Source organism: Leptopilina heterotoma, unplaced genomic scaffold, assembly GCF_015476425.1.
Source record: "Leptopilina heterotoma isolate Lh14 unplaced genomic scaffold, ASM1547642v1 Lhet_157, whole genome shotgun sequence".
Taxonomy (NCBI): domain Eukaryota; kingdom Metazoa; phylum Arthropoda; class Insecta; order Hymenoptera; family Figitidae; genus Leptopilina; species Leptopilina heterotoma.
Genome location: NW_025110871.1, coordinates 496617 through 524396, shown reverse-complemented (window position 1 = coordinate 524396; position 27780 = coordinate 496617). Strand labels below are relative to the sequence as shown.

At 21.0% G+C, this 27780-nt stretch overlaps 1 protein-coding gene across 1 annotated transcript; it reads right to left on the bottom strand.

The window, feature by feature from the left end:
- Positions 1-467: 467 nt before the first annotated feature.
- Positions 468-27043, bottom strand: LOC122498669 (protein spaetzle 3-like). Its single transcript, XM_043606520.1, has 7 exons — positions 26621-27043; positions 22642-23888; positions 17345-17585; positions 4850-4974; positions 4335-4607; positions 4131-4256; positions 468-1071 (listed from the first exon to the last, which is right to left on the bottom strand). Exons 2-7 carry the CDS (start codon positions 23502-23504, stop codon positions 873-875), a joined length of 1827 nt encoding a protein of 608 aa, XP_043462455.1. The 5' UTR covers positions 23505-23888; positions 26621-27043; the 3' UTR covers positions 468-872.
- Positions 27044-27780: the final 737 nt, after the last annotated feature.

The window sequence follows — 27780 nt, the reverse complement described above, 5'->3', positions numbered from 1 at the left end:
CTTCTAATTTTATAGTTAAAAATTTCTTCTGGAATATTGTAATTTTTTATGTTTGCGCTCAAACTAAATTTTTTCTTATATTTTCTTATCTGCGATTTTAGTGGAAAAAAAATGGGAAAATATTGTAACTTATCAAGAATCCGTCCATTGAGAAATTTATTATTTTCTATTTAGAATCATTTCCTAAAAGGAAATCATTTAGATTTAAGAATTAAATTTTCTCTTTTGTAAAAATTCAAATTGTTTTGTAAATTGTTAAATTGAAAATTTATTTTTCAAAACTAATTCCTCATATATAAGGAATATTACCCTAAAATCCAAGATTTATAAATAATAAATTGTTTATAAAAATGTTTTGGAATTTATTTGAATTTTTATATATATTAGAAATTAAAATAGGTATAGGAATTAAGATCTCGGGAAAATCTGTTATGACTCTTAAAATTATTCCTTCAAACTCTTAAAAATAGAAGAAAAAAAATTTTTTTTATTTAACATACTTAGAGATAATATTGAGTTATAATTTACAATTTCGAATATGTTTATTATATAAAATTTATATTTGACAATATTTAAACTTATGAGCAAGTTTCATTTCTTAGAGTCTTAAGGCCATGTCGGAGGACAAGTAGCGCCACTACTTTTAATACTAGGTATGGTAAAATGTTTACACAAATGTGTAAATTATTGAGAAATTGATGATCACTGAAGAAAATCGGTAAATTAGAAATTCTGCACAATTTTCATAAAATTAATATAATATTGTAGATTTGATTTAACAGTAGATTGTTTTATGAAAAAAAAAGTTTAAATACACATTTTGAAGGAAATTTTTTTTTTTGGGAAAAATTTTCGAAGTAGATTTTTAAAATTTAATTTCGACTTGTCGTTGTCGATGTTGATGGAAATTTGGCGTCAGGATCACACCTACAAACACAGCAGCTTGGATAGAGGAACCAATCCATAAAGATTCCTTTACAATCATTATCGGGATCATAGGCCAACAATCTGTGCCATTTGTATTTTTGTTCACATCCACAATCGCCGGTGCATCTTCCAGTTTGAGATTTACTGTAATTTGAGGCATAAATTTGTAAATTAAATTTTCATTCATACAGACTTCGCGCTCGATAATTGATTTTAAAAAAAGTAGAAAAAAGTAGCTTTCAAACTAAAAAAAAAATAAAAAAGTAGCTACATCGAAAAATTAAACTTGACGTTCAAAAAAACTCGTTTTAGACACTTCACAAAACTGACAGAAATTGCATTCTATATTTTATTTTCTTGACTTTTTCTTAATTTTCATAAAAAATAATTACTTCTTTCTTATCATGCTAATAAATTGAATTTCTGCAACGAATTTTATTATTCATGAAAGAATTTAAATATTTATAAAAATAATTTAATTCTTGAGAAGAATTTTTAAAAAATTGTTAAATAATAGATTTCTTTTGACTAATTTTATTAAAATTACAATTTAAATAATTGGATTCCTAAGAAATTTTTATTATTCATGAAAAAAATTCAATTATTACGAAGATTTTACAAAAAATTTTTAAATAATTGAATTTAGTTTGGAAATTTTATGAAAATAATAGATATTGAAAATCATTGAATTGCGAAAAGTTTTTAAAAATAAATAAGCTTTACAAAGAATTCAATTAAAATTTTTGCCAATAATTAAATTCTTTCGAACGATTTTATTAGAATTTTTTAAAATAATTGAATTTCAAAGAAGAAATGGATTACTTTTCAAAATAATTGAATTCTTGCGTGATGAATATTGTTATTTATGAAAATAATTTAATTTTGCAAAAAATTTTATTAAAATACCTCAAAAATATTGAATTTTCAGGAAAAATTTTCTAAATTATCTTTAATAATTGAATTCTTTTGAAGAATTACTTATGTAAATAATTGAATTCATGGGGAGAATTTTATTAAAATCTAAAAATATATATACAATAAAATTACTTTAAAAAATTTAATTAAAATTGTATTTAAATTTTATTTTTATTTTTCTTTCGAACAATTTTATTAAAATATTTGAAAATAATTTAATTTTTGTGCACGATTTTAGTAGAATTTCTTAAAATTATTGAATTTCCAAGAAGAAATTTATTATTTTTAAAAATAATTGAATTCTTCTGATGAATATTGTTACTTATGAAAATAATAAAATTTTTCAAAAATTTTATTGAAATGCCTCCAAATAATAGAATTTTCAGAAATAATTTTCTTATTTATCGACATAATTGAATTCTTTCGAAGAATTATTTATGTAAATAATTAAATTCTTGGGAAGAATTTTTTAAAAATCTAAAAGAATAATTGAATTATTTCAAAAAAAACATTTTTTTAAATAATTCATTTCTTTGAGGAATTGAAATTATATTTTTAAGAATAATTACATTTTTGGAGTAATTCCTTTAAAATTGTATTTAAAATAATTGAAATCCTCAAAATAATTTTATTATTAATGAAAATAATTGAATATATTGCGAAGAATTTTACTTTAATTCTCAAAAATAATCAAATTCCTTCAAATAATTTTATTATTTATCAAAATAATTGAATTATTGTGAAAAATTTTATTAAAATGTTTAAAAAGAATTGAATTTCTGTGAAACATTTTTTTATTTTGGAAAATAATTGAATTCTTTATATGAATTTTATAAATATTGTTTTAAATATTATGAAAATTTTATTTTAAATAATTGAATTCTTGTTGAAAACTTTTATTTGTGCAAATAATAATTAAATTTTTCGATTAATTAATTAAAAATAATATTAAAAATAATTGAAATTCTTCGATGAAATTTATTATCTATAAAAATAATTGAATTTCTTGCTTAGAATGTTATAAAGAGTTTTTTAAATAATTAAATTTCTATGAAGAAATTTATTACTTTTAAAAATAATTGAATTCTTATGATGGATATTGTTATTTATGAAAATAATTAAATTTTGCAAAGAATTTCATTAAAATGACTCAAAATAATTGAATTTTCGGGAAAAATTTTTTTATTTCTTGAAATACCTAGGTAATTGAATTCTTTCGAAGAATTATTTATGTAAATAATTAAATTGTTGTGAAGAATTGAATTAAAATCTAAAAGAATAATAGAATTTTTAAAAAAAAATTTAATTAAAATTGTATTTAAAATAATTGATTTCTTTCGAACAATTTTATTAAAATATTTGAAAATAATTGAATTTCGGTGAAAAATTCTAATATTTTTGTAAATAATTGAATTCATCCAAAGAATTTAAAAAAAAACATTTTTTTAAACAATTGATTTTGTCGAGGAATTGAAATAAAATTTTTAAGAATAATTACATTTTTTGAGAAATTCCTGTTAAATTGTATTAAAAATAATTGATATTCTGAAATAAATTTTATTATTTAAGAAAATAATTGAATAGTCGCTAACAATTATATTAAAATTTTCAAAAATAATTGAATTCCAGAGAAGAATTTTATTATTTATAAAAATAATTAAATTATTGTGAAAAAATTTAATAATTAAAAAAGAATAAAAGATGTGAATGTCAGTGAAAATTTTTGTTATTTTTCAAATAAATAATTGAATTCTTCACAAAAATTTTATAAACATTGTTTTAAATAAAAAAATTTTTCAATATTATGAAAATTTTTTTTTAAATAATTGAATTTTGGTGGAAAACTTTATTTGTGAAAATAATATTGAATTTTTCGATTTATTAATTTAAAACATTTTTAAAAATAATTGAAATTCTTCCATGAAAAATATTATTATTAGTGAAAGTAATTTAATTATTGTGAAGAATTGTATAAATATTAAAAATTTTGTTAAATAATTGATTTTTTCGAATTTTTTTTGAAAATGCTATTTTAAATTAATTGAATTCCTGTGAAAATTTTTATTATTTATGAAAAATAATTGAATTTTGGATGAATTTTATCAATTTTTTTTAAATAATTAAATTCTCTTTCGAAATTTTATGAAAATTCTGGATACCTATTGAAAATAATTGAATTTCGAATATTTTTTTTGAAAATAATTTAATTTTTTTTTTTTTTTTGCGTATATTTTGAGGAGTTTTAATTTTTCAATTCTTATTTAGTTAATAAATAGTACGATACTAACGAGCATACTTCCTGATGAATTGCTTGTTCGAAATGTTGAGTGTTCACAATTGCACGAACCTTTCCTGCACTATTTGTTGACCAATAAGGAGTGACAATCTCTACTCTCGACTCGCATGCATCAACGCTGAAAAATTTGAAGAAATAATTTTATTCTAAAAATTTTCGTTTTCTTTTTGGCATAAATGAAAAATAAATTAATTACCGTCCACTCTCATTGACTGCATGTGTCTTTCCAAGTGATTGTCTGGAGCTTCTAATATTGCTGAAATATGAATCACCGGATCCATCATGATTCTTATCTTTAATGTCATCATGAAATTGTGGCCCTCCATCAGGTATATCATGATTTAATGAACTTCTTTTTCTACGACTTTTTTTATCCTTTTTCGGCGGTGAAAATTCATTCATTTCAAAATCACCGTACATCCTCTTCATCAGAGCTTTATTTTCATCTATAAATTGTTCTATTCTCTCGCTGAAATGTAAATTTGCAAAAACAATGTGATTATAAAGAAAATAAAAATTCATATTAATCATAAAGAATTATTAAGATATTTACATATTTTACAATAAAAAAAATTTATTAATAAAACAAAAAAAAATTTTTCTGTCATGTCTTTTGAGCTTAGAAATAAAATCCTGACGTGATGGAGTCCTGTGTAATTATAAATAATATAAATTTAAATGTTTATAATAAATTGTTAAACATCAACTTACATGGGATAGGTATTACCAGCAGTAGGACAAAAAAGTTGATGATTCTTTTTAATGCACGGCGCCCCTTTTATTAAATCACCTCTAAGTTCCACTCCCAATGCTACCGAAAGTGCCGTCCACAATATCTGTGAAATTAAAATATACCTGGAATTAATTACAAATTAAAAGTTATAAGACCAAACAAAAAAAAAAATTTTTGAACCAATTTCCTCATTTTTTTATACACATGTATAGAAGAAAAAGAATCTATCTAACTATCCATCAATGTCAATATATAATCTCGGGAATTACTTTCATTATTCCATAAAAAAAAAGAAGGAATAAAAGTTTTGCGTAGGAGTGATGAAAGGTTTTCTAAAATAATATTTAAAGAAGATTGCATAATAATATATTATAATAAAGTACGTAAAAAAATAAGAATATTAAAAATTCCACTGAAATTAGTACTTAGATTTTATGTACTTTGAACTATTTGTATAATTTTATGATGACAAAAAATATTAAATGTAAATAAGTTAAAATAGAATTTTATATTATTTTTGATATATATATTTGCTTTTTTCTTACAAAATAACTTGTTTAATATAATAAATATTTGTATTTAATGTTTCAATAAAAATAGAAAGTATTTTTTTTTTAAATTAGAAATAGTGAATCTGTGAATGAATAAACTTTCTTGTGATTATCATTATTTATATTTCACGCAGCAATTTGCCTGACTCATAAAATAGATTCTACGTAATACTTGATAGTAAACTAAGAATCGACGATTTTTAATGAAAAATATTAAAACTAGGTTAAATATGCTCATCTGTAAATTATGTTTAAATACTTAAGAATTATTTTATACATCGTAAATAATTACTAAACATGTGCTTTCATGAATTTTTCTATTAGTTACAACTTACAATTACAAGAAAATAATTTTACACATAAATATTGGATGCAAAAGTTTCAAAATGTCGTAAAAATTTTTATACAAATATTTTCAATTGAAACATGCATATATGATATAAAATTTTTATAGAAATATTTTTAAAATATATAAACTTATGCAAAATATGAAGAACTGTATTTGAAATTAAAAAGAATATAATTATTATAATACTTATGATAAAGACACTTTAGTCTGGTGTGTCTGTGTATATTAAACTTATTAAGCAATTTATCTTGTTAAGAAGATGACTACTTGCCTTACACACTCAATATGTCTACATATTATTATTACGTGTTAACATGCAATGAACCACATTCATCCTCATCCCATTTCTTAATAAAGAACAAATATAAAAAATTGAGTAATCTTTAGAGAAAGTTATTTTTAAAATTAATTTTGAAGATGAGGGTTACGGTAGCACATCACAAATTAGTAGAGCCTAGCTCTTTTTTTCAATACTGCAAAAGGCATCATCAAAAATTCCTTGAAAGGATTCTACTCTAAATTTCCAAAAATACGATTTAAAAACTGTTTAAAAAAAAAATGCTTAACCAGGAAGTAAACAGATGATTCCGTTTAGAGAATGATTTTGCAGTTAAGTCAGAAACGACTTCAGGAAATAGTAATTGGAGTTTTTATTTATTCTTAAGACTTAAGGATAAGAGTTCAACACTTTTAACGTTTTAACATCTTTTATTAAGGAAAAGAGTGTTAAGCAAAATGGAATCCTTTATTTTGAAATATTTTCTATTATGGATCATCTCTGTATGTTTCAATCATTTCACGCAAAAATAATAATTATTTTTCTATATAAAAATTAAGATTTTCAAATTCAAACCTTCTAAAATAAAATAAACTTATGAGAATATTATTATAAGTGATAAAATCATTATTTTATATATCATAAGAATATTGCAACTATAACGCAGGGTTCGAAAATTTTATTAAACATTTTTTTAAAGAACTAAATTCCTGTGAAGAATTTTGTTTGTGAAAATAATTGAATTCCAAAGAAAAATATTATTTATGAAAATAATTAATTTTTCGCGAAGAATTTTATTCAATTTTTTTCAAATAATTGAATTTCTGAGATTTTTTTTTAAATTTATGAAAATAATTAAATTCCATTAAGAAATTTAATAAACAAAATTGAAAATAATTAAAATCTGACGAAAAATTTTATTTCATTTTTTTTTTAATATTTGAATTTCTGTGAAAAATTTTATTTTTGAAAAGAATTGAATTTTTGTGAAGAATTTTATAAAAATTTCTTAAATAATTAAATTGCTTCGAAGAATTTTATTTTTTATGAAAATAATTGAATTCTTTCGAAAATTTTTATAAAATTTTTTACAATAATTGAATTCCTAGAAAGAATTTTATATTTTTACGAAAATAATTGTATTCTATGATGAATTTATTTATTATAATTTTTCAAATTTCTAAAGTATTTTGTAAAAATTTTTTAAAATAATTGAATTCTCGAGAAAAATTATATTATTTTTGAAAATAATTGCATTTCTCAGAATTTTTTAAAACTTTTTGAAAATAATTAAATTCCTTTGAGAAATTTATTAAAAAAAATTGAAAATAATTGAAATCTGACGAAGAATTTTATTACATTTTTTTTTAAATATTTGAATTTCTGTAAAAAATTTTATTTTTGAAAAGAATTGAATTCCTAGGAAGAATTTTATTAAAATTTCTCAAATAATTGAATTGCTTCAACGAATTTTATTTCTTACGAAAATAATTGAATTGTTTCGAAGATTTTTATAAACATTTTTGCCAATAATTGTATTCCTAGAAAAAATGTTATATTTTTACGAAAATAATTTTATTCTATGATGAATTTATTTATTATAATTTTGCTAATTTAGAAACATTGTATTACATTTTTTTTAAATAATTGAATTCTCGAGAAAAATGTTATTATTTATGAAAATAATTGATTTCTTGCGAAGAATTTTATTTAAATTTTTTAAATAATTAAATTCCCATAAAAAATGTATTAATTGTGAAAATAATTAAATTCTAAAGAAGAAATGTATTTGAAATAATTGAATTGTTTAGGAAAATTTTATTAAAATATTGCAATTTTATGAACTAAATGTTGTAAAGAATTTTGTCAACATTTTTTTAAATAAAAGAATTTTTGAAAGAATTTTATTAAAATTTTTTTAAATAATTGAATTTCTCAGAACTATTTTTTTCAATTCTCTGTATATATTTGAATTCGTTCGAGAAACTTCATTAAAAAATTAAAAATAATTGAATTGGTTCGAAGAAATATATAAAAAAAAAGTTGGTAAAAAATTGAATTCCTTTTCCTTTGAAATTTTATTAAAATTTTTTTTAAATAATTGAATTCTTTTGGAAAATTTTATTAAGATAGTAGGTAGATATTAAAAATAATAATTGAAATGAGGAAAATTTTTGAAATTTTGACAAGAATTTTATTAAATTTTTTACGAAAATAATTGAATTTTGCAGAAGAATTTTATTATTTATAAAGATAATTGAAATTTTGACGAGAATTTTTTTTTATAATTTTTCTACATAATTAACTTTTTGCAAAGAAATTTATCACTTTTGAAAATAATTGAATTTTTGTAATCAGTGATTCTTAAAAATACTATTTAAATTCGTTAAAAATTGAAATTTTTAAAAATTTCAAATTGAAACCTTTATCTATTTGTGAAGATTGTAAACGCAACTCCTTTGGAATTCAATTAATTTTGAAATTTTTAAGTAAAATTATTCGTTAAATAATTTATAAGTAATAATTTTATGATAGTTCTTCAAAGAATTAAGTTATTTTAAAAATAAATTATTGGCAGTAAAAGAAAAATTTTGAAGGCTTTTTATTAGAATTCTTGGCAATTTCATAGTTTATGAGGCAAACAAAAAAGACACCGTAATTCCCTGAAAAATAATTATTAAAGCTGTTAATTTTTTCGTGCACCTATGAATACACCTAGGCCTTTACAGCTAATCGGCGGATTCATCTTTTTGGATTACTTTGTATAAATTCTTAAACAACTCAATTAAATTGAATCTTGTTAAAAATGCAATATTCAAATTAGACAATCATTCCACCCACGAATCTTATACAAATCGATGCCATATGCGTGGGCATCATTCAAGAAATAAGAATTATTTTCGGAAGTATTTCTTGCGATCTATTTCCGAATAATAGAGGTTTCTTAATTTCAAAATGTAATCGAGAATGTGTAAATTAGAAATATTAATTTTAAGATTAATTAATTCTTTTTAATGTACAACAAAATTTAAATTTTATTACTCTAATTAAATAAAAAATGCAGCACATCTTTTTAAGTAATTAAATCAAGTAAATAATACACACACACCAATTTTCATATCCTTTGGAAGGTGTATAATATACTTTATTTTTATCTAATTATAAAATTGTTTTTTAACTGTTAAATTAATGTACACTCTTTAATTTAAATTCCGTTAAAATTTTAAAAATTTTAGAATATTATTAAAAATAACTAATTTCATAAAAATTCTATATTATTATTCGTAATACTACATCATTAAAATTTGTTTTTCTTTATTATTGAGGTGTTAGTTTTTTTTATTGACATTTTCATTCACGTGCGCACGAATTGATGAATAAGATAAACGTCATTCACTTTCGAATTATATAGTCTTTCCTGAATTATACAATCAATGTCTAGGACAAATTCATAAAAAAAAAATTCATTACCTGACTTTTATAAGACTTGTCATAGTTAAATTTGCATTTCTTCTCATGAAATAATTTTAATATAATTTTTTCCAAAGACGTATTAATAACGAATTTTTAATTTCATCTATTTTTTTAATGATATTAAGAACAGAATTATGATAATTTTAATACTTTTTTAGGTAAAAAAGTGCAATTAAGACAATCATCTTTGCGATTCTTGGGCTATTTTTTCTTTTGCTTTTTAGAATTTTTTTTTTAATATAAAAATTATTATTTGATTAAATGCTGACTTCAAAAAATTGTGAACTCTACTTTTTGAGAGATAGTTGGTAGGGAATGCAGACTTCACACTCAATAATTAATTTAAAAAAAGTAGCAAAAAGTAGCTTTCAAACTAAAAAAAAAAGCAAAAAGTAGCTATCGAAAAATAAAAATTGAGGACCAAAAAAACTCGTTTTAGACACTTCACAAAACTGACAAAAATTCCATTCTATATTTTATTTTCTTGACTTTTTCTTAATTTTCATCAAAAATATTTACTTTTCTTTCTTATCCTGCTAATAATATTGAATTCCTCCAACGAATTTTATTACCTTTTACTACTGTTTACTACCTTTTATTTTAATTTATTAAATTTATTTTATTTGAAAATAATTGATTTCCTAAAAAGCTTTTTATTATTTATGAAAATAATTGAATTCTTGCGAACGATTTTATTAGAATTTTTTTAAATAATTGAATTTCCAAGAAGAAATTTATTTCTTGTAAAAATAATTGAATTCTTGTGATGAATAGGTATTGTTATTTATGAAAAGAATTGAATTTTGCAAAAAATTTTATTAAAATGCCTCAAAATAATTGGATTTTCGGGAAAGATTTTGTTATTTATCGACAAAATTAAATTTTTTAGAAGAAAAAATTTTTAAAAAAAATTAAAAATTATTTATGTAAATAATTGAATTCTTGGGGAGAATTTTATTAAAATCTAAAAGATTAATTGAATTATTTCAAAAAAATTTAGTTTAAAATTTATTTAAAATAATTGAATTCCTATGAATTCAATTATTAGGATTATTTAATAATTATTATTATTATTAGGATTATTTAATAGTCTCCACCAAAGGGTGGAGACTATTAAATAAGTAAAGTGTTTTTGAAGAGCACAAAAATAATAAAGCTAAATGCCATAAAAAAGAAGAAAAAATGTTGAATTTTAAGAAATTCGGATTTTTGAATTTTTGATAATTTTCTATAATTTTAGATTTTTACCAAAGAGTCGAGACTATTAAATAAGTAAAGTATTTTCCAAAAGCACAAAAATAATGAAGCTAAATGCCATAAAAAAGAAGAAAAAATGTTGAATTTTAAGAAATTCGGATTTTTGAATTTTTGATAATTTTCTATAATTTTAGATTTTTACCAAAGAGTCGAGACTATTAAATAAGTAGAAAATTTTTTAAAAGCACAAAAATAATGAAGCTAAATGCCATAAAAAAGAAGAAAAAATGTTGAATTTTAAGAAATTCGGATTTTTGAATTTTTGATAATTTTCTATAATTTTAGATTTTTACCAAAGAGTCGAGACTATTAAATAAGTAAAGTATTTTCCAAAAGCACAAAAATAATGAAGCTAAATGCCATAAAAAAGAAGAAAAAATGTTGAATTTTAAGAAATTCGGATTTTTGAATTTTTGATAATTTTCTATAATTTTAGATTTTTTACCAAAGTTTTATTATTAATGAAAATAATGTAATGGTTGCTTAGAATTTTATCAAAAATTTTTTTAAAAAATTAAATTTCCATGAAAAATATTATTATTAGTGAAAGTAATTGAATTATTCTGAAGAATTTTATTAAAGTATTTGAAAATAATTGAATTCCTGTGAAAAATTCTAATATTTCTGTAAACAATTAAAGTCCTCTACAGAATTAAAAAAAAAATGTCTTTTTAAATTGAATTTTTCGAAGAATTGAAATTAAATTTTTAACAATAATTACATTTTTCGAGCAATTTCTGTAAAATTCTATTTAAAATAATTGAATTCCTGCGATGAATTTTATTATTTATGAAAATAATTGAATACTTGCTAAGAATTTTATTAAAATTTTCAAAAAGAATTGTATTCATGAGAAGAATTTTATTAGTTGTGAAAATAATTGAATTATTGCAAAAAAACTTTATTACAATGTTTAAAAAGAATTGAATTTCTGTGAAAAATTGTATCATTTTTGAAAATAATTGAATTCTTCGTAAGAATTTTATAAACCTTGTTTTAAATAATTATTTTTTCCGAAATATAATATAAATATTATGAAAATTTTATTTTAATAATTGAATTCTTGTGGAAAACTTTATTTGTAAAAATAATTGAATTTTTCGATTCATTAATTTAAAATATTAAAAATAATTGATTCGATGAGTTTTATTATTTATGAAAATAATTGAATTTTTCGCTTAGAATTTTATGAAAAATTTTTTTTAAATAATTGAATTTCCATGAAAAATGTTTTTATTAGTGAAAGTAATTGAATATTATTGTCAAGAATTGTATAAAAATTTTGTTAAATTTATTTTTCCGAAATATTTTTGATAATGTTATTTGAAATTAATTGAATTCCTGTGGAAATTTTATTATTTATGAAAATAATTCAATTTTTGGATGTCAATATGGCAGATTTAATATGGCGACTAAAATGTTTAGAAATTTACAAAATTCGCTTAAAACAAAGTGATACATTTTTTTTAAGATTCAAAATTATTTCTAAGAAAAGAAATAGTACTCTTTCAGAATGATTCTGTGTTAAAGTATTTCACTAAACATAAAACTCTTATGTCATTGTGAAAGGGAAATAAAAATTCTCCCCTAATAAAAAGGTGAGTGTAATAAATTTTTTTTCGAAACTAATTGTACATTTTTTGGTAAAACATATTGAAAGTTAATTTAGCTAATTGTTTATAATGACAGTAATAATGAAAAAAAAAGCTCAATATCTCGTCTCATCATAAATGATTACTATCATTTTCTGATTTTATTATATCCTTCTCTTCATAATGACAAGATATTGTGCAAATAACACTGAATTCCTTCCACTTTAGAGTGAAATAAATACACTTTTACTTCTCAGTATAATTTTATATTATTCTCATTTTGATTATCTGTTCCGTTGAAAATTTTTGAAATACTACTAAATACTCTACAATGTTTCCCATGTGGCAAAAAAAAATTTTTTTTAATTTTATTTCCATTGTGTACGCAAGCAAGGCATGTAATTGATTATAAACGCCTGGGCTGTGATTTAATGGGCCATTTCGTGCAATTTAAGCAGGTCCATCGACAAAAAAGAAATATAACTTCTTTTTAACTAAAGTTTAATTCTTATTTTCACATAACGAGTCTCATCGAAAATTTATAACCCAGGAAATAAGTGTCTTAATGTATAATTGTAATTTATGTTTCATTTAATTTGTTCCCTTAAATGTAGAAATTTTTTTTATTATACTCTTGTTTGGAAAAAAAATTGCCAAACATAAATTTTATTTTTCAATTTTTACACACTATAAATTTGTAATAAATATTTTATTCAATAATTCAGTAACTGTTTTTCTTATTAATTATTTAATTTTGTAGAAATGGATAAAAATAAATTTTTCATATTAAAAAAATTATTTAGGTATTTATTTTTTTTTCAAATATTTAGTATTTGAAACCGCATAATGATGCGACAAAAATATACTTTATTTTAGAGATCAAACAAAATCAGTTCAATGTCAATTTATATGACGAATCCTTTCACTTTAATGCTTATTTCTAAGTTAAAAAATGTGCCATTGACATTTGATTGCCGAGCAAAATTACAAAGAAAAAAAAATGGTATACATTGTGAAATGGTAATAGATCATTAGTTTAATTTTTTTTTAATTCTTTGAGAATAAAATAATTTTAATGTCTTTTTACATATGTATCATAATATTTTCTAACTTCATTGAAAAGGGAAAAAAAGAACTAGGGATATATTTTATTACATCAATTTGCATTTTATGGAAAGGATGACGTAATTTTTTACAATCTGAAAAAATAAAAAAAAAGTTTTACGAAGTATTTGAAAAAAAGGTTATTAGCTTAGAATTAATACTTTTTTTCTAAATTATATTTGTTCTGTATTTATTATTTTCATTTGAAGAATTAATAAACTTGTTTCAATTTCTTTTTTCAAGTTTGAAAAAAAATTCACCGGCGAAAGGAATCGAACCCTACTTTATTTTTTATTTTGTGTCAAGTACTCTAACCACGGGTCTACAATTCATTGTTTTTCTTTGCAAATATTTCTCATTTTTAAATTTAAAAATCACGAAGTAATTAAATCTCTGAGATAAAAATTAACAAGCAATGAAATTAAGAACTAACTATATAATAATTTCAATGTTCTTTCATTCATTCACTTTTTCTGTCCCTCAGACTCTGAAGTTGTCTTTTGTTTTTATACTTTTGTTTTTAAACATAATTCTTTTAAATAATTTCATAATCAAAATTTAAAAAATTTACTTATTAAGTACAAAATTAATTATTACTGTTCATATTTTCAAATTTTTTTTTTAAATTTCACGAAAGAATTCAATTATTTTCTAAAATTTTAATAAATCCTTCTAAACAATTCAATTATTTTTTTAAGTAGTAAAATTCTTTAACAGAATTCAATTAATTTTATAATTATGCAAAAGTTCTTTGCAGGAGTTAAATTATTTTTAATAGAATTTAAATAAAATGAATTTAATTATTTTGAATATACTTAATGTTAATAAAATTCTTTAAAGAAATTCCATTATTTTTTAAAAAACTTTAATTGAATTTCTCGAAAAAATTTCATTATTTTCAAATATTTCTATAAAATTGTTCATAACAATTTAATTATTTCTTAAAATTTTAATAAATTCTTCGAAGCATTTTAATTATTTTTATAAATATAGTAAAAATTCTTCGCAATAATTCAATTATTTTTATAACTAGTAAAATCCTTTGAAGCAATTCAATTATTTTCAAAACAATTTTAATTGAATTCCTCAGATAAATTCGAATATTTTTTAAATATTTTCATAAATTTCAATTATTTCCTAAAATTTTAATAAATTCTTCGAAACAATTCAACTGTTTTTAAAAATACTAAAATTCTTCGCAGGAATTAAATAATTATTAATCCAATTTGAATAAAATTACACGAAAGAATTTAATTATTTTTAAAAATTTCCATAAAATTCAAATTCAACAAGAATTTAAAATTCTCTAAAAATAATTCAATTATTTTCAAAAAATATTTTTAAAAAATTCTATATAAAAATTAAATTACTTTCAATGCAATTTTTAAATATATTCGTCAAAAAAATTGAAAGAATTCAATTATTTTCAAAAAAAATAATAAAATTCTTGTGATGAATTCAATTATTTTGAATATACTCAATTTTATAATAAAATTCTTTAAAGAAATTCAATTATTTTCGAAACAATTTTAATTGGATTTCTCGAAAAAATTTTATTATTTTCAAATATTTTTATAAAATTTTTCATAACAATTTAATTATTTCTTAAAATTTTAATAAATTCTTCGAAACATTTTAATTATTTCTATAAATAGTAAAATTCTTCGCAATAATTCAATTATTTTTATAAATAGTAAAATTTTTTGCAGTAATTCAATTCTGTTCAAAACAATTTTTATTTTCAAATATTAACATAAAATTCGCATTTATTTTCTAAAATTTTAATAAATTCTTCGGAACAATTCAATTATTTTTATAAATAGTAAAATTCTTCGCAAAAATTCAATTACATAATATTTTCAATTCACTTTTAATAAAATTCTTCTTCATAAAATTCAATTGCTTTCAAAATTTTCAATGAAAATTATTAAAGAAACTCCATTAGTTTAAAAAAAATTCAAAGAAATTCTTCAAAAGAATTTAATTTTATTTAATTAATAACTCGCAGAGATAAAATTATTATTTTATATAAAAATATTGTTATTCTAACTTCTTGGAAATTATTTTCATCATTTTAATTCAATTATTATTTTCTAGAATTTTAAATTATATTTTTTATGAAAATAATAATTGAATTCGCCTTAAAAAAAATTTATTATTTATATGAAAATAATTGAATGTTTGCATACAATTTTATTAAAATTTTTTTAAGGGCATTTGAACCATGATGACGTCACAGCCTTAAAACACATATGCTTTGCAAAACCTATGACGTCATAATGGTTCAAATGCCCTTAATTAATTGAATTCTTTTTGGGAAATTTTATTAAAATAGTAGATTGAAATTAGGACAAGATTTTTTTTGATATTTATAAAAATAATTGAACTTTGGAGAAGAATTTTGTTAATTATAAAGATAATTGGGATTTTTACGAAATTTTTTTTCAAATTTTGTATATAGTTGAATTTTATAAGAATAATTTAATTTTAATTTAATTTAATTTTTTTAAATAATTGAATTTCTGCAATTATTTGTAATTTCTCCAAAATTGAATTGTTTTTAACAAACATTTAAATTAGAAAATTTTTAAATTCTATTTTTAAAATTGCTAATTTTATTTTTAAAAAAAGGTATAGTAAGAAGTTAGCCGCGCGGTTTAGCGCGCGAATTGTTGCTATAGTAATATAAAAAGAAAACAATAAAAAATTTAAAAATGAATTTATTTCCTTAATCTAAGTTCTGATCTATTTGTTCAATGCTCAAACACATTCTCTTTGAGGTGATGTTAACAAGGTCATCGAGACATTCAAGTGAAATTTACTGCTTGTCCACAAAAGAGAGTTCAAAAGGTTACTATCTCAATGCCGCATATTATATATATATGCGATCCATTGTTTTGGAATAGTGAGCATTTTTAGATAAAATTTAATTCGATTTAAAAATTTTAAAAAGTCGATTATAAGAAAAAATATATTTTTTTGTTTCAAAAATGTGAGTTTTTTTTTAATTTCTAAAAAGAAAATTATTATTCTATTATTTCTAATATTTTCTTCTTTAAAAAATAAAAATTCCTTTTTGTTTATTTAATTTTAAAAATTTTGTATTTAAGAAACGAGAGCAAAAGTAGTTTAAATAAGAAAAAGAGCACAGCCTTTCTCCTCTTAAAAGAATTTACATCATGTACGAGTAAATATCTGTACGTCATGAGTTGGTATAAATTTTTGACTTAAAAACCGTTTGAAAGTATTTTTAAATATTCCCCTATTATACTTCCGGATATCTTATATTTGTAAAATTTTGTCAAAAAATATTTTAAAATTCAAATTTTTCTTCATAAATATCATAAATAATTGTTTTCATTCTTTTTAATTGTATAAATCAAAGTACATATAACCAAAATTATAATTATGTATTATTATTGTTAGCACCTGAAGAAAGGTAAGAAGCAAATCATTTTTTATTTTTACTTTATAATTAAAAGTATTTTTTCATCTGATTTACAACAAAAATCAGGTTATTAATTATTTTAGATCGAAAATAAAGACTTAAATATCAGTAGTTCATGAATATCCTTTCGTGTATTTTAATTTATGAAATTACAAACATAACCTAAAATTTTTCGATACCTTTCTTCAATGTACGACACTTATAATTATATATTATTATTATATAGTTATAATAATTATTACTATCATTTGTCCCTATTTATTATTATATTATATTATTATTATTTATTATTATTATATTTATTATTTTATTATTATTTATTTATTTTTGTTATTATTATTATTTTTTGTTAATTTTACATTATAATATGTTAATATAAAATATTAATTTGTAAATTTTTGATAATATTGAAATTACTCACTGGTATTTGTACTAAAGTTCCATTATTTAATTGTGGATATGAATAAAGTGGAACGACAGGTACTGAGCCATTTTTTAAAAAAATCGGTCCTTGAATTGGCGTCACGTGTGCGTTACTTGGAATTTCGTGATTCTCATCATCATAATAATCATCAAAATCATCATCATCGTAGTCAAGAACTGCATGAACCGACGTTTTTGCACCTGAACCGGTAAAAGATCCACTATTCACCCTAGTGTACCTTAAAAAATTAATATAACATTATAAATAGTAATAATTTATTTTTATTGCCTATTATACTAATTATTATAATAATTATTATTATAAAGTAAGAAAATTTAACCCCAATTTCAAAAACTCAAAGAGGTACCGCAGTTGCAATTTTTTAAAATAATTAATTATTCTATGAATTATTTATTTTTGTATATATATTTAAATAATTGAATTTTGCTAAGAATTGATTTAAAAAAGAATAATTTTAGTTAAAACTTTAGAAAATAATTAAAAGTATTATAAAGGTATAGGATTCTCTAGAAAAAATTTAATTTCAAAAAGTTTTTTAAATTTCAATCATTAAAAATCTAATTGCTGTATAAGTTTAACAATATTTAATTGTAAAAAATTATTCATTTGTCAGCTTCCTAAAAAATGAAAAGTTTGGCCTGATTTAAATATTATTATGTAAATTTTTGAAGACTTGCAGTTGAAATTTTCATAAAAAAATTTTCCAAATGGTTTTACATTGAAAGTATTTTGATATTTTAAGCAAATAAAGAACAATAAATATATTTAAATATTTATTTTACAAAAATAATTAAAAATTTGAAACATATTTACTTTCAAAATTCTGAAAAAAAATTAGGTTTTTGAAAAATAATAATTAAAATTTTTTTTTACTTGAATTCCTGAAAATGATTTTAAAAAATTGAAACTTATTGTATTTCCGAAAATATTTTTAACAAATTGAAATTATTTTATGAATTAATTATAATTTATAATTAATTAAATATTAATTAATTAATTAATTAATTAATTAAATAGTTACTTAAAATGTAATTATAATACATAATTATAATAATTAAATAATACCAGTATTAAGGAATCAAAGAGAGGTTTAATTTTTCAAGAAAAAAAAAAGAAAAGGAGAGGATTAATAAATTTCTTTTTTTTTTCTCTTTGAAATTCTGACCATGACTTCGAGGCGCCAGATAAAATATTAATGCAAGACCAGAGGCTTAAAGATGGAAAAAAAGGATTTTAGTTTTTTTCTCGAATTCACGATAAATTCTTTATAATTATAAACATATTGAAATTTATTTTTTTCTTTAATTTTTAATTTATAGAATAAGATTTTTTGTCATTTTCTGAAGGTAGAAATTATTTTCAATTTGCAACAATAAAAAATGATAATCGAAAATTGAGAATTTTCTTCTTATATGGATATATTAGAAAAAAAAACCATTCATGAATTTTGAATAAAAAATTTTTTGTCCTTTCGGATGAAATTAATTTTTTTTAAAAATATTTTTCAGGAGAGTTGAATAATAAATTAAACTATGACTCTTGAATTATGTTCAAAATGTAAAAAAAAGATATTTTTGCCATGAATAATGACAAATGGGAAAGAATTGAGGAAAAAAAAATTGGCCTTGCATTCTATGCTTCAGTATTAAATTCAAATTCTTATAAGAACTGTTACCAAAAAATATTTTCCTTTTCTGGTAAAAATAGAAATTATTTCTTTTCCTGTTTAAAATAATTATCACGATTTTTATTTTTTTGCATTTTACGGAAGGAAATTTTATAAAATCGTATTTTTTCAATTTTTATTTTTTTTATACCTATACTTCCACGTAAATGGGTATAAAGAGAAAGATTAATTTTTAATATTCGAAAATAATAATTTTTTTTTTTAATTTATCTTCTATATTAATGATGAGAAGAATTTAATTTTAGAATTTCTATTCTTCAGTTTAGAATTTTAAAATAAGTCCAATATAGTAATGGCGGAAAAGAAATTGTCAAAAATTTATAAATCTTTCTTTTTATTCTGTACAGGTAAAGTGAGTGATGAAAATATTTCGAAAAAGGAGTGGTTCTATGTTGTTGAGGTCACAAGAGAAGCTACCTGTTGCCGCATATAATCAAGGTCTTCAAATGAGTCTCAACATTTACATTATCACCATTCCATCATTGGGTCAATGTTCTGCGAGTGCAACTGAAATTCTTCCTGGTTTTTTTTTTTATTATTATTTATCGTATTATTATTTTTTGCTTTTAAGATTATTAATTTTTTTTCAATTCTTATTAATTCTAATAATCATTTTTCGACATTGTTTCTGTACTTTAAATATTCATTTTGATTGCAAAAAAAATTGCTGAAAAAGAATTTTTTTTCTACCACTTTTGGTTCATAGTTTCTAATTTTTTAAAATAAATTATTAATAATATTATTAAATAACTTCAGATGTCAACATTTTTTCTTGTAATACAGGCCTTGGATCAACTTTAAGGGGCAAAACAAGTCGCTTCAGTCGATTGAAAATATAAAACAAAGCGTCGAAAAAATTATTTATTTAATTCAGTACTATCTCAAAAAATTTATTTTTTATTTCCCTGAGCTTTCACTGATTTCTTGTATGTATATTTGAATTTTCGGAAATATACCCTTGAAAATATTCAAAATATTGAATTTGAACCCTTTTGAAAATTCAATTATTTCCAAAAATTTACACTATAATGCTTTCAATATTCAATTATAATTTAAAATTTTAAGTAAAATTCATTTTTTAATCAATTTTTATTAAAAATTTTTTCGAGAATTCAATAATTAATTAAATACAAAAATAAATAATTTATTAAATAATTGAATATTTCTTAAAGTTGAATTTTTAAGAAGAATTTTATAAAAAAATTTAAAAATAATTGAATTCTTGCAACGAATTTTATTAAGCATTTTTTACAAAGAATTGAATTCCTGTAAAGAATTTTATTTGTAAAAAAAATTGAATTCCGGAGAAAAATATTATTTATTTATGAAAATAATTAATTTCTTGTGAAGAATTTTATTCAAATTTTTTTAAATAATTGAATTTCTCAGAGTTTTTATAAACTTTTTGAAAATATAATTAAAATTATTAAAATCCAAGGAGACATTTCATTAAAAAATTAAAAATAATTGAAATCTGACGAAGAATTTTATTAAATTTTTTTTTAAATAATTGAATTTCTGTGAAAAATTTTATTATTGAAAAGAATTGAATTCTTGGGAAGAATTTTATTTAAATTTCTTAAATAATTGAATTGCTTCGAAGAATTTTATTATTTACAAAAATAATTGAATTGTTTCGAAGGATTTTATAAACATTTTTGACAATAATTGTATTCCTAAAAAGAATGTTATATTTTTAAGAAAATAATTGTATTCTATGATGAATTTTTTTTAAATAATTGAATTTCTCAGAATTTTTAAAAACTTTTTGAAAATAATGAAATTTTATTGAGAAATTTCATTAAAAAATTGAAAATAATTGAAATCTGACGAAGAATTTTATTACATTTTTTTTAAATAATTGAATTTCTGTGAAAAATTTTATTTTTGAAAAGAATTTAATTTTTTGGAAGAATTTTATTAAAATTTCTTAAATAATTGGATTTCTCAGAATTTTTAAAAACATTTTGAAAATAATTAAATTCCATCGAGAAATTTCATTAAAAGATTGAAAATAATTTGAAATCTGACGAAGAATTTTATTAAATTTCTTTTTAAATAATTGAATTTCTGTGAAAAATTTTATTTCTGAAAAGAATTGAATTCCTGGCAAGAATTTTATTAAAATTTTTTAAATAATTGAATTGATTCGAAAAATTTTATTTTTTACCAAAAGAATTGAATTGTTTCGTTGAATTTTATAAACATTTTTGACAATAATTATTGTATTCCTAGAAAGAATGTTATATATTTTTACAAAAATAATTGTATTCTATGATGTATTTAAATATTTATTATAAATTTTTTTTTAAATAATTGAATTCTCGAGAATAATTTTATTATTTATGAAAATAATTCCCATAAAAAATATATTATTTATGGAAATAATTCAATTCTTAAGAAGTAATTTATAAAAAAAATTAGTATATATGTAAGTAATTGAATTCCTTTGAAATTTTTATTAAAATTTTGTTTAAATAATTTAATTCTTTTGGAAAATTTTTTTAAAATAGTAGATATTAAAAATAATAATTGAAATGAGGAAATTTTTTGAAAATAATTGAAATTTTATTAAATTTTTTTACGAAAATAATTGAATTTCGGAGAAGAATTTGAGTATTTATAAAGATATAATTGAAATTTTTTTTATATTTTTGTACATAATTAATTTTTTGAAAAGAAATTTATCACTTTTGTAAATAATTGAATTTCTGTAATCAGTGATTGTTAAAATTTCTATTTAAATTCATTAAAAATTGAAATTTTCTAAAAATTCAAATTGAAACCTAAGTTCATCTATTTATACGAAGATTTTAAGCACGCAATTCTTTTGAAATTCAATTAATTTTGAAATTTTTAAGTAATATTATTCATTAAATAATTTATAAGTAATAATTTTATGATATAGTTCTTCAAGAATTAAGTTATTGAAAATAAATTAATGTCAGAAATGGAAAAATTGAAGGTTTTGTTTAGAATATTCGTGGTAATTTCCTAGTTTATAAGGCAAACAAAAAAGTCACAAAAATTCAGAATTTTCTTATAAATTCTAAAAATTTAATTTTTTCCAGTATCTTATTAATAAAAATCCCTTTTCCCTGATTTCTCTGACTAATTCTAATGTCCCTGCGACTTTTCCCTGAATTCCCCGACTTTTCTGACCTGTGGCAACCCTATTTTAGATTCTGAAAGTGGATACTCAAAAGTATAGGAAAAACCCAAATGCGGTTTTTTTTAATCTCGCAAAAATGAATATACCTGGAACAGCGATAAGTTTCCCTAAAATAGGGAAAGTTTTAACTGAAACAACTAAAAATTTGGCTAATCTAGTGATAAATTTGTACCTGTTCCAGATGAATATTTTTTTCCGTGAATAAAGTATGTCTAACTCATAGAATGGAAAGCTCAAAATTTGGGACTAAAAATGAGAATTAAATCCGGATAGGTTTTTGCGATCCGTAATTAATTATAACTATATTTTCGATTATATAGCCAATGAATTCGAAACTATTTCGTAAATCTGCGTTCTGTGTTCTTGAAAATAAAAATTGAAATTTACTGCAAAATTATTTTTAAAAAAACTCACCCATTCGGTCTTTCGGGATAGTCCTGAGATGTATCACTAGAATTTGTCACTTGATCCTTCGCAGATTGAAAGGAAATTCTTTGTTGAAGATTAATTTGCTGTCTCTCTTGATGCTGTCGATATTGATCCTGTTGTTGATAATGATTTTGATGATGTTGCTGCTGCTGTTGTTGTGGTTGTTGATGCTGCTGTTGTTGTCCATACTGCTGCTGCTCTTGATGCTGATAATGCTGCTGATTTTGTTGTTGTTGTTGTTGTTGTTGCTGCTGCTGCTGCTGCTGCTGTTGTTGATTTTCTTGCAGTCCTGGAAGATAACCTTGCTGATTCTTCTGCTGTTGCTGTTGTTGTTGTTGTTGGTTATTCCGTTGTTTTTCTTGATTACGATAAAGTTGTTGATTTTTCTGCTGCTGATATTGACGATTTTGTTGCTGATATTGCGAATCCTGCTGCTTTTGTTGCTGTTGATAATAACTCACTGGTTGTGTCTTTCGTTGAACTTGCTGTTCCTGAGATTTTCTATAATTATCATCATACTCTGAATATCTTGTATTCTCAGGTGAGTAATTTCTTGATGAAGTGCCTGTAAATGTCTCTTGTTCTCGAGATTGTGGAAGATATCGAAAACGTTGTTGTTGTTGCTGTTGTTGTTGCTGTTGCTGCTGCTGTTGATGATGTTGAGACGATTGCTGGTATCGACTGTAAGGATCATTCCGATATTGTCTGACATTATCTAATGGGGGTACAGATTGGGATGGTAAAGCAGCATTGAATCGTAAATTATTTATGACCGACTGTCCCTCATTACCTGAATATAAGAATGGAGTTGGGGTTGCATAAGGTAATGAGAAATTGGCCAGTGCCATTTTCTACATCCAAAAACCAATTTATATTTAGATAATTCAAATAAGAACGTTATTTTTAAAATACATTCTTACAAAATAAATTCCGTATTTTATTGTCTCTATTTTTCTCAAATCATAAATTCTCCATTCAGTTAATGACTGAATTAGCATTTATATAAATCTTTTTTTTTCACTTTTTGTTTCTCTCAAGTTTTAAGAAAATTATTTCACGAGGGGATTCCCCATATTTCAAAAATAATAACTATTTGTAAATTTGTCACATTTAATTGCACTTGTACTTTAATTACATGATTTTAATAATGTAATTAGAATAATGTAATTATAATAATTACAATTACTTTTCCTTTCCGTTTTTGAGAAAGTTGTGAATCACTTGTTGAAAATCTGCAAAAAAAAAGAAAAAAGAATTTTTTTTAATTTACTTTGTTTAACCATAATAACGAAAAAATAATTCAAACAACAATATTTATAAATCTTTATTAATTGCATGATTTCAGAGGAATATTTTTTATTTCTTTTGGATAAAGTGCTGTATATAAAATGTAAAGGAAAATATTTTAATGACAATAATCGTAAAATAATGTCACTAAATTATGATGAATTAAACTAATTTATAAGATTTAAGGAGTTTAAAACTGGTTTTTTCTTCTTTTTTTTCTTTTTCTTTTTTCACGTCATTATGAGAAGGTTTACTTTCTTCCTTTCTACGTTCGATCAAGAGAGGAGGTAATAAGAATCTGCTTAAGATTTCTGAAGTTATTTTGAAGCCAATCATAATACTAATGAAAGTCACACAAAGATTCTTTCTGTCAATACGTGAGGTAATTTTTTTTTTTTTTTTTTTTTTTTTTTTTTTTTAAGTCTGAATTTTAAATAACAAAACTGGTGCTTGAAATAAATGAAAATTCTCTTAATTAATAAACCAAAGTATAATAAAAATAAATTATGTAAATAAAATTGCAACAATTATTTTAAGTTTAAAAATAAATTTTTCTATAAAAATATAAAAAAAACAAATTTTTTTTTATAATTTTCTAACAATAAAATCATAAATTGCTTAGAGAATGTTTTTTTTCGTAATTTTCACTAGAATTTATAATTCATTTTTACTCAATAGTTTGAATTTCATAATATTATATTTACTCTCATCAATATTCGAAAAAATTAAAAAAAATTACAAGATGTCACATGACAAAGTTAATTGATTGTAGAGAAATATTTGCACAGGATTTTACGCTCTTTTAGAATCTTTTGTTATTTTTTTTTTATTTAAAAAAAAAAAATTCTATGAAAACAAATTTTTTTAAAAAATTTTTTCCACAATTTTCTTAGATATTTTTTCCATTTTTTCGCGATCGATATATAGTTAATTTGCCGATTTACAAAAAAAGTGTTAACTGATTGTATTTTTTTTTTTTTTTTTGCAAAATGGAGTTTGCTGTTTATATATATAAATCTAAAAGGGAAATTCGATAATGTTAAAAAGCAGTGCAGGCCGTGGAACTTTCACTGAAAAAAGAAGGCCTTTTTTCATTAATGAGGCCGCATAACTTGTCACGTAAGGCAAATCGATCGGAAAAAAATTATTTTAAATACAATTTTTTTCCCCCTTTTTTTAAACTTAAAAGTTAAAAATATAACAGAAATTTCCACAAGGAAAAAGTCTTGAAAAAAATATCACATTTTCTTCAACTTTTGAAAAAAAAATCACAAAAAATTAAAACTGAATTTGTAACCCATTTATTGGAATGAAAATAAATGAATTTTAATTTAATTATTTCTAATTTTATAGTCAAAAAAAAAATTTATTTTTGAATAAAAAGAAAACGAATTATTAAATTTAAATAAGAAAATTTATTGATTCTATTTTATAGGTTTCCTTAATTCTAGTCTAAAAAAAAATTTCTTTAAATAAAAAAAAACAAATTTATTTAAATTTTAATGAAAATTTAGCTTCTAACTGTTTTAATTTTATTTTTTAATTTTAAAAAATGTAAAAAAAAATTCAGTTTCGATTTTAAAACAATTCTTTTTATTATCTACCGATTTGTAATTTATTTATTATTTTCTAATTTTCATGGTTCTATAATTTTTATAAAATTGAATAGAAAAAATTTCTATTTATAATGTTCGAATTTTTAAGAATATTATTTTTTTAATGAACATGTCAGAAAACGTCGTGTCAATAAGGTTGCATCTCAATCACGTGCACGTTTCTCACAAAGTAGATAATTACGTGCACGACATTATTGATTTTAAAAAATTACAAATTTTTGACAAAAAATTTCCAATAAAATGAAAAATTATTCAACTTATTATATTAATAATTTACATTCCTTATATATTCATTATTTAAATTTTTAATTATTTATTGAAATTTGAAAAAAAATTGTAATTGTTTTTAAAGAATGAAATATTTTATTTAAAATTTTATATTCACAATGAAAGAATTTTATTTTGTTAATTATAGTCTTTTATTTTTTTTTCAAATGAAAATGAATTTTAAAATTGCAAATATCAGCTAATAAAAAAGTTTATCTGATAATTCGTTATAATTATAGATAGTGTACAATCTTTTGTAATTGTTAAAAAAAATATATTTTAATAATATTTAATTATAGCTTGAGATTAAACTGTAATTATCAAGTTTTTTTTATATATTTAAAAAAGAAATTAAAATTTCAAGTAGATGCAAATACATGTCACAAAGTCGATAAATGAGATTAAAAATCAAAATAATTTATTTATGCATTTTTCATAATTCATTTATATTATTGCGCATAAAGAAATTTTTTTTTTCATATAAATGCAGATCCAAACTTAATTTATAAATCTGATAGATAAAATTTTCGTTTAACACTCTATACTGTGCAATGTCATTAGACATAATTGTTATGAATCAGTCTCATTATAGAGCAGCAAGAACAGTAATTAAATTTAATTGTCAACCCTTCTTCTACTTTCAGATTTCAATCTCATTGACACAAATGGAAAATAAATAATAAATACAAATGTAAAAATTAAAGGAAAAATTTTTTTTCCTAAAATTCTATACGTAAATTGTTTTTATAAGAAAAAATGTTTTAAGAGACTTGTAAATCTCAAAAACATTATACCTTCAATCCATTTAGATCATGCAAAATTTCTTTGTGCTCCAAAATTTTTAGCTCTTTTCAAAAATAAAAAAATTTTTTCAAAGACTCTTTTGAAACAGAAAAAAAGATGGTCTCGACGAAAAAAAAAAACTTTCACTTTTCGTCACGAACTACTATTTTTGGGAACCGGCGAAATTGACAAAGATTCATACGCGGTCATTGAAATGATAAATTATTGTCTTCGGTTCAATTAACGGGAAATAATAATTAATCTCATGTAGGAGAGGATGATTTTTCTTTTTAAATTAAATGTTAATAAAACGAGGGGGGTGGGAAAAAAAGGATTGTTTTTTTTGCAAACTGACACTTTCTGAAGAAATAAAGTGAACCGCATGAGATTCAAAATGATTAATAAATAGTATCATGAACGCAACGTAACGCTTCGTTGGCGAACGTCAACTGAAGGAAGCTGTAACATTGAGAAGGGGATAAAAGGTGTTCAAGTCGATTGTAGAGAGTGAATGTTCTCTCCTTTATTACACATATATCTGTGTGTGCCTTTTTTTTCTTTCATTCAATTTTCTCTCCTACTCCTTTAATACTATACACATCTTATCTCTTTTTTATTTATTACTCTTAAGGCGCACACTTTTAAGTCAATGTCCCTTTTCTTTCAAAATCTTTTGACAATCACTCCCACTTTTTAACACCTTCGCATCAATTCTTCCTTTTCAGTTCATTTATTATATGAATATGTATATATAAATGGTATATAAATTTAATGGTGAATGCTGATGAATGATTGAATGTATTTAATGCTATGATGACTGGCTAGTTGGCTTAATGGAACAATAAAGGCAATTTTCATCATATCTGTTAAGATTCATTTGATTTCATATGAATAGGAAAAAAGTAGGATAGCAATACCTTAGTGGAAAATTTGAATAACTCGGAGTTAAGAGCTAGAGATTTACTAACAGCATCTAAACTTAGAAGAAAATTAATTACCTTCAAAATTTAATGTTGCAGCAATATTAAGTCCGTATTGCTGAAATTTTATTGGCAAGCAATCTGCAGTAAATGGTTCCTGAAGTTTAGAGAATCTTGATGAATAATAAGATGGAAAGACAACTGGATTACTGGATGAATTAATTCCTTAATGCTGATTGTACGGATGTTAG